Source organism: Anomaloglossus baeobatrachus, chromosome 6 (genome assembly GCF_048569485.1).
Source record: "Anomaloglossus baeobatrachus isolate aAnoBae1 chromosome 6, aAnoBae1.hap1, whole genome shotgun sequence".
In the NCBI taxonomy this organism is placed as follows: domain Eukaryota; kingdom Metazoa; phylum Chordata; class Amphibia; order Anura; family Aromobatidae; genus Anomaloglossus; species Anomaloglossus baeobatrachus.
The window spans coordinates 86,630,747-86,650,173 of record NC_134358.1 but is presented as its reverse complement, the minus strand read 5'-3'; the positions used below and the strand labels follow the sequence as shown (position 1 = coordinate 86,650,173).

Sequence of the window (19,427 nt, the reverse complement as noted above, 5' to 3'; positions counted from 1 at the left end):
GGCTAGCGGTGTCCACTCTAAAAGCGGAAGGAGTGGTGACCCCCGTTCCTCTTCAGGAACAAGGTCACGGTTTTTACTCCAACTTGTTTGTGGTGCCAAAAAAGGACGGGTCATTCCGTCCCGTTCTGGATCTAAAACTGCTCAACAAGCACGTAAAAACCAGGCGGTTCCGGATGGAATCCCTTCGCTCCGTCATCGCCTCAATGTCTCAAGGAGATTTCCTAGCATCTATAGACATCAGGGATGCTTATCTCCACGTGCCGATTGCTCCAGAGCACCAGCGTTTTCTACGCTTTGTTCTAGGAGACGAACACCTTCAGTTCGTAGCTCTGCCTTTCGGGCTGGCGACAGCTCCACGTGTCTTCACCAAAGTCATGGCAGCAGTAGTAGCAGTCCTGCACTCTCAAGGTCACTCTGTGATCCCGTATTTGGACGATCTACTTGTCAAGGCACCCTCTCAAGAGGCATGCCAACACAGCCTGAACGTTGCGCTGGAGACTCTCCAGAGTTTCGGGTGGATCATCAACTTTTCAAAGTCAAATCTGACTCCGACCCAATCGCTAACATACCTTGGCATGGAGTTTCATACTCTCTCAGCGATAGTGAAACTTCCGCTGGACAAACAGCGTTCACTACAGACAGGGGTGCAATCTCTCCTTCAAGGCCAGTCTCACCCCTTGAGATGCCTCATGCACTTCCTAGGGAAGATGGTAGCAGCAATGGAAGCAGTCCCTTTCGCACAGTTTCATCTCCGTCCACTACAATGGGACATTCTCCGCCAATGGGACGGGAAGTCGACGTCCCTCGACAGAGACGTCTCCCTTTCTCAGGCGGCCAAGGAATCTCTTCGGTGGTGGCTTCTTCCCACCGTTTTGTCGAAAGGAAAGTCCTTTCTACCCCCATCCTGGGAGGTAGTCACGACAGACGCGAGTCTATCAGGGTGGGGAGCAGTGTTTCTCCACCACAGGGCTCAAGGGACGTGGACTCAGGAAGAGTCCACCCTTCAGATCAATGTTCTAGAAATCAGAGCAGTGTATCTTGCCCTACAAGCCTTCCAGCAGTGGCTGAGAGGCAAGCAGATCCGAATTCAGTCGGACAACTCTACAGCGGTAGCGTACATCAACCACCAAGGTGGAACACGCAGTCGGCAAGCCTTCCAGGAAGTCCGACGGATTCTGGCGTGGGTGGAAGACACGGCTTCCACCATTTCCGCAGTTCACATCCCAGGCGTGGAAAACTGGGAAGCAGACTTCCTCAGTCGCCAGGGTATGGACGCAGGAGAATGGTCCCTTCACCCGGACGTGTTTCAGGAGATCTGTCGCCGCTGGGGGATGCCGGACGTCGACCTGATGGCGTCACGGCACAACAACAAGGTCCCGGCTTTCATGGCACGGTCTCACGATCACCGAGCTCTGGCGACAGACGCCTTAGTTCAAGATTGGTCGCAATTCCGGCTACCTTATGTGTTCCCACCTCTGGCCTTGTTACCCAGAGTGCTGCGCAAGATCAGGGCCGACTGCCGTCGCGCCATCCTCGTCGCTCCAGACTGGCCGAGGAGATCGTGGTACCCAGATCTGTGGCACCTCACGGTAGGCCAACCATGGGCACTACCAGAACGACCAGACTTGCTATCTCAAGGGCCGTTTTTCCACCTGAATTCTGCGGCCCTGAACCTGACTGTGTGGCAATTGAGTCCTGGATCCTAGCGTCTTCAGGATTATCTCGAAAGGTTATTACCACCATGAGACAGGCTAGAAAACCATCCTCCGCCAAGATCTACCACAGGACGTGGAAGATATTCTTATCTTGGTGCACAGCTCAGGGAGTTTCTCCCTGGCCTTTTGCATTGCCTACTTTTCTTTCCTTCCTGCAATCCGGGTTGGAAAAAGGTTTGTCGCTCAGTTCCCTTAAAGGACAAGTCTCAGCGCTATCTGTATTTTTTCAGACACGCCTAGCACGACTTACTCAGGTACGCACGTTCCTGCAAGGAGTTTGTCATATCGTCCCTCCTTACAAGCGGCCGTTAGAGCCCTGGGATCTGAACAAGGTTCTAATTGCCCTCCAGAAGCCGCCTTTCGAGCCTATGAAGGATGTTTCCCTTTCTCGTCTTTCACAGAAAGTGGCCTTTCTAGTAGCGGTCACGTCTCTTCGGAGAGTGTCCGAGCTAGCGGCGCTGTCATGCAAATCTCCCTTCCTGGTTTTTCACCAGGACAAGGTGGTTCTACGTCCGATTCCTGAGTTTCTCCCTAAGGTGGTATCCCCCTTTCATCTCAATCAGGATATCACATTACCTTCCTTGTGTCCTCATCCAGTTCATCAAGTTGAGAGAGGTTTGCATTTGTTGGATCTGGTCGGAGCACTCAGGATCTACATTTCCCGCACGGCGCCCTTACGCCGCTCGGATGCACTCTTTGTCCTTGTCGCTGGTCAGCGTAAAGGGTCGCAAGCTTCCAAATCCACCCTGGCTCGGTGGATCAAGGAACCAATTCTTGAAGCCTACCGTTCTGCGGGGCTTCCGGTTCCTTCAGGGCTGAAAGCCCATTCTACCAGAGCCGTGGGTGCGTCCTGGGCATTGCGCCACCAGGTTACGGCTCAGCAGGTGTGCCAGGCGGCTACCTGGTCGAGTCTGCACACCTTTACCAAGCATTATCAGGTACATACCTACGCTTCGGCGGACGCCAGCCTAGGTAGACAAGTCCTTCAGGCGGCGGTTGCCCACCTGTAGGACAGGGCTGTTTGACGGCCCTATCACGAGGTATTCTTTTACCCACCCAGGGACTGCTTTTGGACGTCCCAATTGTCTGGGTCTCCCAATGGAGCGACAAAGAAGAAGGGAATTTTGTTTACTTACCGTAAATTCCTTTTCTTCTAGCGCCAATTGGGAGACCCAGCACCCGCCCTGTTTTCTTAGGGATTTTTGTTTTTTTTCGGGTACACATGTTGTTCATGTTGAACGGTTTCAGTTCTCCGATGTTTCTTCGGGTTGAATTTGTCTTTAAACCTGTTATTGGCTTTCCTCCTTCTTGCTTTTGCACTAAAACTGAGGAGCCCGTGATCCCACGGGAGGGTGTATAGCCAGAAGGGGAGGGGCCTTACACTTTTAAGTGTAATACTTTGTGTGGCCTCCGGAGGCAGTAGCTATACACCCAATTGTCTGGGTCTCCCAATTGGAGCTAGAAGAAAAGGAATTTACGGTAAGTAAACAAAATTCCCTTCTTTTGCCATCTGACTGCTGCTTGATCCATTCTATCAGATGATTACTGGACATGTAAACATAGCCTTAGTAAGTACCACTCTGGGTGTGTGTGTGTGGGTGGGTGTGTATAATTAAATATATATATATATATATATATATATATATATATATATATATATATATATATATATATATATATATATATATATATATATATATATATATATATATATATATATATATATATATATATAATATATATATATATATATATATATATATTATATATATATAATCTCTATGTATGTATGTATGTAGATATACAGTTAGGTCCAGAAATATTTGGACAGTGACACAAGTTTTGTTATTTTAGCTGTTTACAAAAACATGTTCAGAAATACAATTATATATATAATATGGGCTGAAAGTGCACACTCCCAGCTGCAATATGAGTTTTCACATCCAAATCGGAGAAAGGGTTTAGGAATCATAGCTCTGTAATGCATAGCCTCCTCTTTTTCAAGGGACCAAAAGTAATTGGACAAGGGACTCTAAGGGCTGCAATTAACTCTGAAGGCGTCTCCCTCGTTAACCTGTAATCAATGAAGTAGTTAAAAGGTCTGGGGTTGATTACAGGTGTGTGGTTTTGCATTTGGAAGCTGTTGCTGTGACCAGACAACATGCGGTCTAAGGAACTCTCAATTGAGGTGAAGCAGAACATCCTGAGGCTGAAAAAAATCCATCAGAGAGATAGCAGACATACTTGGAGTAGCAAAATCAACAGTCGGGTATATTCTGAGAAAAAAGGAATTGACTGGTGAGCTTGGGAACTCAAAAAGGCCTGGGCGTCCACGGATGACAACAGTGGTGGATGATCGCCGCATACTTTCTTTGGTGAAGAAGAACCCGTTCACAACATCAACTGAAGTCCAGAACACTCTCAGTGAAGTAGGTGTATCTGTCTCTAAGTCAACAGTAAAGAGAAGACTCCATGAAAGTAAATACAAAGGGTTCACATCTAGATGCAAACCATTCATCAATTCCAAAAATAGACAGGCCAGAGTTAAATTTGCTGAAAAACACCTCATGAAGCCAGCTCAGTTCTGGAAAAGTATTCTATGGACAGATGAGACAAAGATCAACCTGTACCAGAATGATGGGAAGAAAAAAGTTTGGAGAAGAAAGGGAACGGCACATGATCCAAGGCACACCACATCCTCTGTAAAACATGGTGGAGGCAACGTGATGGCATGGGCATGCATGGCTTTCAATGGCACTGGGTCACTTGTGTTTATTGATGACATAACAGCAGACAAGAGTAGCCGGAAGAATTCTGAAGTGTACCGGGATATACTTTCAGCCCAGATTCAGCCAAATGCCGCAAAGTTGATCGGACGGCGCTTCATAGTACAGATGGCCAATGACCCCAAGCATACAGCCAAAGCTACCCAGGAGTTCATGAGTGCAAAAAAGTGGAACATTCTGCAATGGCCAAGTCAATCACCAGATCTTAACCCAATTGAGCATGCATTTCACTTGCTCAAATCCAGACTTAAGACGGAAAGACCCACAAACAAGCAAGACCTGAAGGCTGCGGCTGTAAAGGCCTGGCAAAGCATTAAGAAGGAGGAAACCCAGCGTTTGGTGATGTCCATGGGTTCCAGACTTAAGGCAGTGATTGCCTCCAAAGGATTCGCAACAAAATATTGAAAATAAAAATATTTTGTTTGGTTTATTTGTCCAATTACTTTTGACCTCCTAAAATGTGGAGTGTTTGTAAAGAAATGTGTACAATTCCTACAATTTCTATCAGATATTTTTGTTCAAACCTTCAAATTAAATGTTACAATCTGCACTTGAATTCTGTTGTAGAGGTTTCATTTCAAATCCAATGTGGTGGCATGCAGAGCCCAACTCGCGAAAATTGTGTCACTGTCCAAATATTTCTGGACCTAACTGTATGTATGTATGTATGTATGTATGTATGTAGATTATTGTGTGTATGTATAATTTTAGTACAGACCAAAAGTTTGGACACACCTTCTCATCTCTAAAACAACTGTTAAGAGGAGACTTTGTGCAGCAGGCCTTCATGGTAAAATAGCTGCTAGGAAACCACTACTAAGGACTGGCAACAAGCAGAAGAGACTTGTTTGGGCTAAAGAACACAAGGAATGGACATTAGACCAGTGGAAATCTGTGCTTTGGTCTGATGAGTCCAAATTTGAGATCTTTTGATCCAACCACAGTGTCTTTGTAGAAAAGGTGAACGGATGGACTCAACATGGCTGGTTCCCACCGTGAAGCATAGAGGAGGTGGTGTGATGGTGTGGGGGTGCTTTGCTGGTGACACTGTTAAGGATTTATTCAAAATTGAAGGCATACAGAACCCGCATGGCTACCACAGCATCTTGCAGCGGCGTGCTATTCCATCCAGTTTGCGTTTAGGTGGACCATTTTATTTTTCAACAGGACAATGACCCCAAACACACCTCCAGGCTGTGTAAGGGCTATTGCACTAAGTAGAGTGATGGGGTGCTATGCCAGATGACCTGGCCTCCACAGTCACCAGACCTGAACCCAATCGAGATGGTTTGGGGTGAGCTGGACCTCAGAGTGAAGCCAACAAGTGCTAAGCATCTCTGGGAACTCCTTCAAGACTGTTGGAAAACCATTTCCGGTGACTACCTCTTGAAGCTCATCAAGAGAATGCCAAGAGTGTGCAAAGTAGTAATGAAAGCAAAAGGTGGCTACTTTGAAGAACCTAGAATATAAGACATATCAGTTGTTTCACACTTTTTTTAAGCCTTTCATTCCACATGCTTTAATTCATAGTTTTGATGCCTTCAATGTGAATCTACAATTTTCAGAGTCCTGAAAATAAAGGAAACTCTTTGAATGAGGTGTGTCCAAACTTTTGGTGTGTGTGTCTATTACATACAGTGCTGGCCAAAAGTATTGGCACCCCTGCAATTCTGTCGGAGAATACGCAGTTTCTTCTTGAAAATGATTGCAATCACATTCTTTGGTATTACTGTTAAGGACGTGACTCAACCGGTCACTCTTTGGATCTGACTGCTGTTTCAAATTATAATGTCATGAGTGCACGCGAGACTAAATAACGGACAACGAGTCAGTTATATCTATCTCCATGACTGGCACTGAGGCAACTGAACTTTATTCTTAGACAAAGCCCCTAGACCGAGAAGTAAGGAGGTGTAAACAAAAGTTTTAGTCCAATCAAGTATCGTAGGTCGGGGCTTCATGACGTATAGAAATTGGCATAGTCTTCTTGTTGATTGGGCAGTCCATGCTTTTAGGAATTCCTTTGTTCATCCTCGGGTGTAGACAGGATGTAGCAGCCATCTTCAGATTACATATACTGATGTATACTGTGTTAGGGAGAATACACTGAATATGCAATATACCTATATACGTATTAGTAAAAAGAAACAAAGACATTCATAAACATGTGTTAGTTTACATCTACTAAACTATATACCTGAGTCTATGAAATGGCTGAATTAAGTATTTTTGGATACTCCATTCTTATCCTCAACACTATCTTCATTTAATTTGTCTTCAAGGAAAAAAATTGTCATAAAGCCAAATTGAATATAATTCCACACCAAACATAAAAAAGGGGGTGGACAAAAGTATTGACACTGTTTGAGAAATCATGTGATGCTTCTCTAATTTGTGTAATTAATAGCACCTGTAACTTACCTGTGGCACCTAACAGGTGTTGGCAATAACTAAATCACACTTGCAGCCAGTTGACATGGATTAAAGTTGACGCAACCTCTGTCCTGTGTCCCTGTGTGTACCATATTGAGCATGGAGAAAAGAAAGACCAAAGAACTGTCTGAGGACTTGAGAATCCAAATTGTGAGGAAGCATGAGCAATCTCAAGGCTACAAGTCCATCTCCAAAGACCTGAAAGTTCCTGTGTCTACGGTGCGCAGTGTCATCAAGAAGTTTAAAGCCCATGGCACCGTGGCTAACCTCCCTAGATGTGGAAGGAAAAGAAAAATTGACGAGAGATTTCAACGCAATTTTGTGCGGATGATGGATAAAGAACCTCAACTAACAACATCCAAACAAGTTCAAGCTGCCCTGCAGTCCGAGGGTACAACAGTGTCAACCCGTACTATCTGTCGGAGTCTGAATGAAAAGGGACTGTATGGTAGGATACCCAGGAAGACCCCACTTCTTACCCCGAGACATAAAAAAGGCCAGGCTGGAGTTTGCCAAAACTTATCTGAGAGAACCTAAAACGTTTTGGAAGAATGTTCTCTGGTCAGATGAGACAAAAGTAGAACTTTTTGGGAAAAGCCGTCAACATAGTTTACAGGAAAAAAGAGGCATTCAAAGAAAAGAACATGGTCCCTACAGTCAAACATGGCGGAGGTTCCCTGATGTTTTGGGGTTGCTTTGCTGCCTCTGGCACTGGACTGTTTGACCGTGTGCATGGCATTATGAAGTCTGAAGACTACCAACAAATTTTGCAGCATAATGTAGAGCTCAGTGTGAGAAAGCTGGGTCTCCCTCAGAGGTCATGGGTCTTCCAGCAGGACAATGACCCAAAACACACTTCAAAAAGCACTAGAAAATGGTTTGAGAGAAAGCACTGGAGACTACTAAAGTGGCCAGCAATGAGTCCAGTCCTGAATCCCATAGAACACCTGTGGAGAGATCTCAAAATGGCAGTTTGGAGAAGGCACCCTTCAAATCTCAGGGACCTGGAGCAGTTTGCCAAAGAAGAATGGTCTAAAATTCCAGCAGAGCATTGTAAGAAACTCATTGATCGTTACCGGAAGCGGTTGTTTGCAGTTATTTTGGCTAAAGGTTGTGTAACCAAGTATTATGCTAAGGGACGGCTTTGCACGTTGCAACATCGCACATGCAATGTCGATGGGGTCAAATCGAAAGTGACGCACATCCGGCGTCACTTTCGACATCGTTGTGTGTAAATTCTAGATGATACGATTAACGAGCGCAAAAGCGTCGTCATCGTATCATCGGTGCAGGCTCCGACTTTTCCATAATTACTCTGCCGCGACAGGTACGATGTAGTTCCTCGTTCCTGCGGCAGCACACATCTGTGTGTTAGGCCGCAGGAGCGAGGAACATCACCTTACCTGCCGCCGGCGGCTATACGGAAGGAAGAAGGTGGGCGGGATGTTTACATCCCGCTCATCGCCGCCGCTATTGGCCTCCTGCCGTGTGTTGTCGCTATGACGCCGCACGACCCGCCCACTTAGGAAGGAGGCGGTTCGCCGGCCAGAGCGACGGTCGCAGGGCAGGTGAGTGCATGTGAAGCTGGCGTAGCGATAATTTTCGCTACGCCAGCTATCACAAGATATCGTACCTGCGACGGGGGCGGGGACTATCTCGTGCGACATCGCAGCATCGGCTTGCGATGTCGCAACGTGCAAAGCCCGCCTTAGAGTGCCAATACTTTTGTCTGGCCCATTTTTGGCGTTGTGTGAAATGAGCAATGATTTGACTTTTGTTTCATTCTCTTGTTTTTTTTCATTGGAAGAAAAATAAATGAAGATAATACCAAAGAATTTGTGATTGCAATCATTTTCAAGAAGAAACGGAGTATTATCTGACAATTGCAGGGTGCCAATACTTTTGGCCAGCGCTGTATGTAAAATTTTCCCCCCTACATAACCTTTTTATTACTCTGAGGGCTTATTTGAAAGGACAAATATGGTAAAATTGCGAGGGGGAGACAAAAAAAAAACACAATTGTATTTTTTTTTTTTGTTTCCCCCCCCCCATTTACAGCTTTCATCTTACAGTAAAGACCTGGTAATATTGTCCGGGTCAGTATATATATATATATATATATATATATATATATATATATATATATATATATATATATATATATATATATATATATATATATATATATATATAAATATAATATAATATAATATAATATAATATAATATAATATAATATAATATAATATAATTTTTTTGCGTCCCAAGCCAATATCATTAAAAAATGACTTTGAGTTAGGATGTTTTAAACTTCTATTTTTAAAAAAAAATTATTTTTTTTTGTGTGTTCCAATATCCCCTAAATATTTTAAAAATACGATCCTGGCATTTTGATCTTTTCTCATTAAGTCGTTTACCATTCTAATTGATTTTATTTTGTACTTTGGACATTTATAAAAGGGAACCAACCAGCAGAGTTTTCCCATATTAGGCAGTGCCATACTGGCGCTAGTATGGTGAGTAAAATCATAACTCCAGTTTCAGATTGGATCTTTGGTTGCAGAAAAAGTTAATTCTCCGGCTCCATTTTATTGAAAACACTGTGGAGAAGGCTGAGCGGCATCAGCGCATGTGCTGATGAAAAGAATAAAAAATAATAAATCTGCCCATGCGCTTATGTCGCTCATAGTCTACACAGTGTCTCCAATTAAATGCGCCAAAGAACGCAGTACACGTATTTTCATGAAGACTTAATCACACTAGCAATGCGCACGTGTAATGACGATACAGCTCAAAATTTAAATTGTAAGAAGGGGCAAGTCAGAAGAACACCAGAGGAGAAATATACATGGAGCACCCGACCCACAAAGGCCTGCCCTGCTGGTCAATCAAAGAAGGCACAAATCTCTGGACATTTTTTTAAAAAAAGTTTTTGTTTAAAAGAACTAACACTGTACAAAGATATATTTTACCTGGACATTTTTATGAAGTTTATTCTATTTTTTTTTTTTTTTTTTTTTTATTCCCCACCATGCCACCAGTATGGTGCGGCCTTTACTTTTATATCTGAAAATCCTGCCCGTTGGTTCCCATTTATTTATTTTTTTTTTTTTTTTTTTTTTTGTTTCTCTTAATTTTTAATTGGGGGGTAATTTTGACTAAAATGTAAAATATATATAAATAAAAAATATGACTCATTATTAATACTTGTATAGTGAAATCAGTCTTCTATAAATGTCGGCCACAGGGGTGGGATTGCTGAGGCGTAGTGTGATGACACAGGGGTCTTAATAAGACCCCTTGCTGTCACAATAACCCATCGGCATCCCACGATAGTGTCATGGGCACACCGTTGAGCAGTTAGAACAGCGCGCTCCCCTGCCGGTGCACTATAAATTCTGTCACAGATTGATAGCAGCATTTACCAGGTTAATAGCTGCAGGAGGAGCTTCGCTCCACTTGCAGCTGTTGGAGGCAGATGAAGGCCAAATAACACAGCCATCAAGTGCCTGGAAAGATGCAGGCTCGGCTTGCAAACCTGCATCCGTGTCAGGGAATCGTATGTCATTAAGGCCCGTTTCACACATCCGTCACACTCCAGTACAGTACAGTGCAGTATTGTACAATGCCATTGCGACAAGCTCCAGTCACATGACGGCATGTGACCGGAGCTTGCCGTGATGCCATTGTACAGTACTGGAGTGTGACGGATCCAGCAATCCTGCAAAATGCCGGATCTGTGAAACTGGCCTAAGAGGTTGATTAACCGAGGCGCCCAAAATGCTGGATGGGGACAATGCAAATCTTTTTGCTCATCTTTGTTTACTTTTTATTGGCTTTATAGCTGGTATCTGCTGTATGCCCTAGCTATTGGTTTTTACATCATCCCTACGCATTGGCCCGTTTACTTGCGTTTTGTATTATTTTGCTTTGGCAATTTTAACACTACATTTACGTTGCAAGATAATCGTGAATGAGCATTGTTTAAAAGGGGGGAAAAAATAAAAAATCACGTTTTGCCATTAGCTTGCAGCGTAAACCATGTAAAAAGCTCATTCATCAGGTGAAATGATCTTTTGCACCGCGGAGAAAGTGGTTGTTCTAGGCGGTGCGTTGTCCTGTGTGAACAGAACTCCAACTGCCAAACTATGGCAGCCTTTGTGCACTGAGCGATCTAGCATAATTGCTCAATGCATATGGTTTGCTTTGGTCTACTGATCGTCGGTGGTTTTAATGCCTGTTTGCGCAGGCTTAGTGTACAGTTATGGTCATTCTATAGCAGAACTCACTATAAACATAGACTAGGATTTGGGAGCCCGTTAATTTTGTTCATGTCTTTCCGGCACACATGCGTGTGCTATGTATGCTACAGTCTGTCTGGGCATCACGTGAACTTTAATTTAGCTTTTATTACTGCTACATATCCATTCTTTTATTGCAGGAAAATTACAGACCTTTTTATATACTTTTTTTTTTCCCTATTTGCAGGTATAACTGCTTTTGACCTGAAAAATGTCGCTAGTCATCCGGCTGCAGGGTCTTCCTGCCGTAGCAGATTCCTTTGATGTTCGGCAGTTCTTTTTTGGATTGAATATTCCCAGAGGTGGTGTGTATATCACTGGTGGAAAATACGGTGAGGCTTATATCGTATTTGCAACGTATGAAGATTCCCGTCGCGCCTTGAGCCTGTCGGGCCATATTCTTAAGGATTCATGTGTCCTCCTAACATACAGCAATGAAGAGGAAATGAGACGTGCATTGGAGGTATTCCAGATAGGTTTAAAGCCATCAACGAGCGCTCCATATAATTCTGAGATTAACGCACGAGGTTATGGCAATGCGTATTTGCCAACGTTTTCATACATATACCTACATGGGATGCCACTCAAAGCCACAAAGGTGGACCTACGAGAGTTTTTCAAGGGGCTCCTTGTGATAGATGTTTTGTTTTTGAAATTCATAAATGGATTAAGGAATGGAAATGCCATTGTCAAGTTTGGAAGAAGCACTGATGCCAGTGAAGGGCTGAAACTTCACCATATGCCCATTTGTGGTTCAGCAGTAACACTCAAGCTTTCCAATGAGGTTGAATGGACGAAAAATGGTGGCGGACACCTTCAAACGAGGCCGCGCTCTCCTCCACGTGTGTCTAGCTATGCAAGACGACGGAGCAGATCCAGATCACCACTCAGAAGACGAAGAACTAGACAAGGATCGCCCTACGTACGTGAATACTATGTCCATCTTATTAATGTAAGCTTCAGTGCTGAGAAGCGAGATATCAAGAAGTTCTTTTATGAACTTGACATGAAAGATTCTCAGATTACCTTCCTGGTTGATAAAGAGGGCAACAGGACAAGAGAAGCTTTCGTCATGTTCACAACAGAAAAAGATTACAGACGAGCATGCAACTTGGACAAGGACGAGTTCAAGGGTCGCACTTTATCCATATTGCCAATTTCCAAGAAGGATATGTCTGTGTTAATTGATCGAATGAAAGTGAGAGTCTCCAAAGATCAGCCCGAGAAGAAGAAAGCGTCTCCAAGTCGTTCTCCTCAAGAACGAAGGTACTTGTATCTGCGAAATTTTGCATTTGATATCGTTAAAAAAGACGTTCAGAAATTTTTTGTGGAAAGTATAAAAAGCGACGACGTCGTCCTGTTAAACGACAGTAAAGGAGTTGGACTTGGTGAAGCGTTGGTAAAATTTCCAAGTGAAAAAGAGGCAGTGAAAGCTGAAAAAAATAACAGGCAAACCTATCTAGGAATTAAAGTGGTTGTAAGCCGCATCAGTGAGGAACAAATGAAGGCATTAAAGCAGGCCAATCAAGCAGATGACACCATGGTTTCTGAAGCAGACGACATCCCTGATTTTACTTCAGATTCAACATTTAATATGGTTACCAGTGTGAATACGCCTTCAGCTCCAGCTCCAACTCCAGCTCCAGCTCCAGTGCAAACCAACGGAGAACCATCCAAGCTGGACTCCACCAGTGAGGTAACTACTGTCGAGTCAGAAACTGTCCCACCTTCAACTAAAGAACTGGAGCCCAAGGAGGAATCTGAGAAAGTGCAGGAGACGGTTGTGGTTGAAAATCCTACAGAGGAGGGTCTGGACGATGCCAATGGTGGCGAAGAGGAAATGCCCTACGAAGGTGAAGAGACCAAGAACGCTGAAGTAACTGTACTGTTCGTTAGGAACCTGCCTCCTTCTGTCACTGTTGATGAGCTCATGGAGTTTTTTCATGACTACAAAGTCACAAAGGACTCTGTGATTCTGAAAAATATTGAGAGAGGCATAGCCACCGTGCGCATGCTAAGTTACTCAGAAGCGGTGTCTGCCATAAATACCCTTAACAAGAAGGAAATGGGCCCTAATAAGGTGTTCCTCAGTTTAATTTGAGTTCTGGTACAGTTCCCGTGGTAAGTGTTTGCCTTTAGTCATATTTGCTAACGATGGGGCTCTTTATCACGTGTTTCAATGTTGTTAATTTTTGTATTTTGAAAATTCCATTAGTTGTACAAAATGTTAAGTAGTAAAATGAAGGGGTCCATTTTTTTTTATTTTTCTTCACTTTTTTTTTTTTGTCATTTTGGTAGGACTTTGCATTAATATAGCTTTTGTGATTCCTAGAGAATGACATGGATAATTTTTCAGTTCCATTTTCAATGCATTGCGTTTTTTTTAATAGGTAGTTTAACGTAGCCTGTGAGCATCGCCCTATAAAACTCACGTATCGCAAGATTTAGTCTAATAAAGCAACGTTTTATGTCTATAAATGCACGTAAGTTGCCGTGTCACCTCATCTTTTATGTGCAAAGTTGTAAATGTTATCTAAAATTAAAAATGGCCTTTTTAGTTTTTTGGGGGTTTTTTTATATATAAAATTTTCCCCTCTTAAGTCATTGTTAGGTTATTAAAGGGAATCTGGCATATCTCCAAATGCTGTTAATTTGCAGATTAATATGTGCCAGGTTGTGGATACAGCCGCCGCTCATGGTCCACACAATCGGAGGCTGCTGGGGGAATAAAGTTAATTTCTTCCCTGTACCCAGGCTTTCATTAGTCACTGCATAGCTTTATAGCACGATTAACCTACAAACTGACCCTATATTTGAGGCTTAATGGAATTTAGGTACATGACAGATTCCCTTTTAACCTTTTAAAACTTGTCTTCAGCACTTTTTGGGAGTTGACAAGCTATAGTACAATGTCCATTCACAGTTGGCTGCCTGCCTTCCCGTTGTCCTGCCTTCAGTAGGACACAAAGATTAACTAAGCGTCACACCCCCCTTCCTCAGTTGTTGGTATGCATGGGGCTAGTGGGTCTTTTTTTTTTTTTTTTTTTACTTTTTAATTTTTTTATTAGACCATTTCAGAAACCTGTAGCTTGCCAAGTATCCAGGAGGTAAACTCTGTCAATCATATGCAGGTTTAGTGTTTTCTTTGGATGCATTTTATAGACTTTACACTCCTGAGCCCCTCGCAAATAATTCTCCATATGTGCAGCACATGTAAGTTTGCAGTGAAGTGATTATTATACTTGTCTGGCAGCTTTTGCTGTGCATAACTAGTATATAGATTCTCTTGTTGAAAATGTTTGAAACTTGAGAATTCTGATGCCTGAGTATTGTCTGAATATTATAGTCCAATATTAAAGCATATCTCCAGTTATCTTGAAAACCAATTTTTATAGTGCACAAGTCTACGTTCTATTTTTGCTGTACACAATGCATAGCAGATGTTGCTTATAAATGGCAGCATGGAGAAGTTTGCTATTTCAGTGCAAAATAATTGTGATTCTGCAAATGGGAGCCTAGGTAAGCCAGCAGTACGTGCAATCTCCTTGTAGCTATCCGTAATCCACAGCATGGACCACAGCAAGTCTGTGCTGCTATTTAAAGTGAAATGTATTGTATTTAGAAAATCTAGTTAGACTCCTGGACAAAAGTTAAAGGGGATATCCACTATTCCAATGGCCCCTTTTTAATCCATATGTGTCTCCCCTTTTAAAATAACACTTTGTACTCGGCTCCGTCGGTGTTGGCACTCTCTCCCAGTGCTCACATTAGTGTTGTCACATGATCCTTGCAACCAATCTGTGGCCTTTCCCCGCCTTCGGACAAATCCCTTAAATTCGAACAAAGTTCTACTATCTCACTGCGTGGATATGCGGTCACCAGAGAGCGAGTGCTGGAACAGGCTGGCAATGTAGGTGAGCAAGTGTTATTTTAAAAGGGGAAAACCTAGAGATTGAAAAGGCGGTGTCCAAGTAGTGGACAACCCTTCCTTTTTTTTTTTTTTTTTTTTTTTGGAAAATTAAATGGCTTGTTTTCTAAAAGGGGGTCAGCATCTCATTTTAGCACTTTCTGTATTGTGAAACTGCATAGCTTGTGCCATATGCTGTCTGCATGGATGGGGATAAGGGCAGAAACTCTTATTACAGTTACTGATGTTGATCGCACAGCTACTGGAACACTTTTGTAATCTGCAAATCAGTGTCCTCTCAGATAGAGACAGTTCCTACTCTAGCTGGTCATGTACTGTACTGGTGCATAATGGGAATAGCAGAAAATTTGAGGAATAAAATACAGAATGAGTGCTAGTAATCTAAATAAAGGCTGAAGGGGCGGGGGTAGACTACTGTAGGGAGAAGAATTCACCACCTATGAGAAGTGCAGTGTGGGGGGAGGGGGTGGCAGGGAGACACAGCCAACCTCCACATGGCGATATGAAAAGCAGTGATTGGCGAAGAGGATTTCTAAGGACACTCTGGATGAAAATTGTGACCTGTTGGTGAATCAGACACTGGTTGGTGCTGCGGAGAACAAGGACACTCTGGATGAAAATTGTGACCTGTTGGTGAATCAGATACTGGTTGGTGCTGCTTAGAACAAACGAGACGAAAGTGAGTTTCTCAAGGATTGTTGGGTGTGTAAGTATCTTGAAAAACTTTGCTTTAAACAATTTGCATCACATAATCGATGAATGTTGCTTTCCATTTTATTTATATGTTCACATCTATCAGCTCTTTTCATACAGCACAGAGAGTAATCGTATAAAGTCAGTGACGTAAAGTACATGGAAATGAAGACACTAGCTTTAATAGAATAGTCTTAAAGGGAATCTGTCACCAGCTTTGGGGCCTATAAGTTGCGGCCACCACCAGTGGGCTCTTATATACAGCATGTTAGAATGTAAAAAAACACTTTATAATACTTGCCTAAACGGTCGGTGCCGGCGCCTCCTCTTTCGGCCATCTTTGTCCTCCTTCTGAAGCTACGATGTCATCCACAATAGCTGGCATTGAGGTTCCACGCATGTGCACTAAATACTTTGATCTGCCCTACTCAGGACAGATCAAAGTGCGCCTGCGCAGGACCCCAGTGTTGGCTTGTGTGGATGACATTGGATGCGTCAGCCACACTATCCTCAGAAGATGGGGGGCAAAGATGGCCGAAAGAGGAGTCGCCAGTACCGGAGAACTGAGACAACCATCCAACCCATCTGCTCCAGATCAACCATTTAGGTAAGTATTATAAAGTGATTTTTACTTCTACACAGTAGCCTGGGCTCCTTTTTTTAATGTATGTGTGTGTGTGTGTGTATGTGTGTGTGTGTGTGTGTGTATGTATGTGTGTGTGTGTGTGTGTATATGTGTGTATGTGTATAATACACACAGCATGTTTAGAATGCTGTATATAAGAGCCCGGTGGTGGTGGCTGCAGCTTATAGGCCCCAAATCTGGTGACAGGTTCCCTTTTTTAAAGAGAAGGGCCACCTTTGCTGCAAAAAAAAAAAAAAAAAGGATTTCAGGATCTGCTCTGAACACTGTTTTATCTATACTCCTTTTCTCCCTCTACTTCCAAGGAGTACTGTATGTTTCCTTTAGTAATAGGCTGCAAACAGCCCTGTAGCCCTTCCTTGTTAATTGACAGCGCTCTCCAAATATTCTTTAGTTTATGGAAAAACTCAACAGCACATCCCAGAAAATTTGTGGCTGAACTTTACTATTGAAGGATTGTTTAGATGTGATAACTACACTGTAGATCCTGGTAATAAAAATCCACATCAAATTAAAGTACTAGCAAACTGTATGAGAAAGTAACCAAATCTAATCCACATGCACATTTGAGGAAGCACTTAAACGGATATTCCCATATCACCCATTTATGGCATGAGGAGCTTAACATTGCTAAACTACATTGCATGGTAGTCCAATATTCACCCCCCCCCCCCCCCTTGCTGTGATTAGCAGCTCACTGTCTATAGATATTCTATATGAAGAGTCTGGTGTGGGTGGGGGCAGCTTTCTCTGTTCTGCTGTATTGCTAAAAACTGTCAAAACCACTACACATAGTAATCTAAGTGATAGATCGTTGGATTCAAGATCTTTGCCTGCATCATTCTTCCAGATAAGACTGCAAAACTTGCTGACAAATTCCCGTTAATTATATTCGTTACTGTGTTTTGTTTTTTTTTGTTTTATTTTTTTATATATCTATATCGTATTACAGCTGAGCCACATTTGTATTAATGGAGCTTAGCTGCAATACTACATGGCTAGATGTGGTTAAAGTTTCTGGAAATTTCCTCAGTTGAAAATCTGTTGCATTAATTTTCTTGGGGATCTTTTTAAGTGAATCGTCTGATGTAAGCAAAGAGATCCAGAATCCAACAATTTATCGCTTAGATTGTGTGCAGCCATTCTAACACCATCTGAATTTTTAGATTTAGTCATGTAGCTCAGGGTTCCCCAACTCCAGTCCTCAAGGCCCACCAACAGTGCATGTTTTCAGGATTTCCTTAGCATTGCACTGCTGTTGGAACCAGCACCTGGGCAGGTAATTACATTAACACCTGTGCAATACTAAGGAAATCCCAAAAACCTGCACTGTTGGTGGGCCTTGAGGACTGGAGTTGGGGACCTCTGACATTGTAGCTGAACCAAAGGAGCTGTCCTCGCCTACACCAGGCTTTCTATAGAGATTGTATATTCCCAGTGAGGTGTCAGAGGAGGGGCCTTGCTGGACTGCACATTGCACCTAGATATAGCAATGATAATCACCAATTGATAAAGCCTTTAGTTTCAGTAAACGGCGAGCCTGATAAGAGAAGCACAGTTGATTTGTGTGTTAACCCCCTACAGCATGCTGGCTTCAGCTTCCATAGCAAAAACCTGCTGACAGATTCCCTTTAAGGCACTAGGTGCATGGGAGTAGTGTTATAGGTCATAATCCCAGCTCCTACAAATGGTGGAATAATAAGCAACATCACCCTATGATTAAACAACTGGGTAGAGATTTGCCTCATGCTAGTTTAGTTCCCAACTGATTGCATAAACTATGAAAATTACTGCCAGGTACCAAGGTCAAAATCCCTGTTACCAGCAAAACACTTCTGATGTATTGGATTTGTCGCAGGACGTCAGGTGGACTCAGAACCTGTAATGGATGTGGTGTGGACCTTGCACGTGACGCTCTACTGCCAGATGTTGCTGATCCAGGATATCAAGTGATTGGGACCATGATCCTAGGCCAACGTGGGATCTTATCCTGTAAAGACATGCAGCAGCCGATCTACTTGCAGCACCGTTTATTTCAATGATTGACTTTTTCTCTTTGAAAATCCATGTATTAAAAATGATTCTCCTTTACCATAAGCAGTTTATTTTTTAGCTTCTGTATTGCTTGTTTGATAAAACATTACTGATTGCACCGTTTTAGTTTTTCTATACACTAATGAGCAAAAGGGTAACAATGGTTTGAACTTTTGACTTTCAGGCTCCATCTCTTACCATCCGCTACAGCTTTGAGTGTGAGACTTGCCTTCATTTTATAGACAATCATCTTGGCTATCTCATACATAACATTGACTTGCAACTATTTAGCATATGATTAGTTATGCAGATTGTCATGTTACTGTTTTGTTCCTGCTGTTAGAAAAATTAATAGAGTATACTACAAATTACAACCTGTTCTCACAATCCCGAATAGCTCAGCGTGTTATTAGGTTCATTTCCAAGTGAACGGTCACTGATTCAACTTAAGGAACAGCCAAGAAAAGGCTCATCCAACTCATCGATATCTGTCTCTGAGCCAAGAAAATTGCCAAACTGCATCATGTGAGGCCATGACAGTTGGACGAATACGAAATTAAGTCCGTTCGTGTACTCAAAAGCCAAGAGGACCAAGGCCAGGCAAAATATTGCAGTCAACAAGTCAGCTCATCACAAGGTCTATCAGTTCTGGCACGACAAACACGGCAGTGGAGGTGGCTCGTATGCTTCATAATGGTGATCCAAAAAGAAGACAGTCCGGCACTAAAACCACATTCACTTTTCATCCGTTTTTAAGTAAACAGTGCAACAAATTGGTCACGACAGAGACCGAAAGAACACCTGTGGTGCAACACTCTCCATAAGAACACATGTAATAACTGGAATAGAAGAAGAAAGGAGGTGGCACTCGCCAAGTAAAAATCTTCAATGTGAA

General features: G+C 42.8%; 1 protein-coding gene across 3 annotated transcripts in view; it reads left to right on the top strand.

Moving 5' to 3' along the window:
* LOC142317098 (RNA-binding protein 12B-like) overlaps nucleotides 1–19,427 on the top strand; it is a 74,056-nt gene that overhangs the window by 25,539 nt on the left and 29,090 nt on the right. The window contains exons 3-4 of one of the 3 annotated variants that reach the window (XM_075353085.1): nucleotides 11,422–13,355; nucleotides 18,357–18,595. In XM_075353085.1, coding sequence (XP_075209200.1) covers nucleotides 11,446–13,335 — 1,890 coding nt within the window. In that variant the 5' untranslated portion in view covers nucleotides 11,422–11,445 and the 3' untranslated portion in view covers nucleotides 13,336–13,355; nucleotides 18,357–18,595. Of the gene's footprint in view, nucleotides 1–11,421; nucleotides 14,621–18,356; nucleotides 18,596–19,427 lie in introns of those variants that run through there. The other 2 variants (XM_075353086.1, XM_075353084.1) reach the window with 2 other exon arrangements.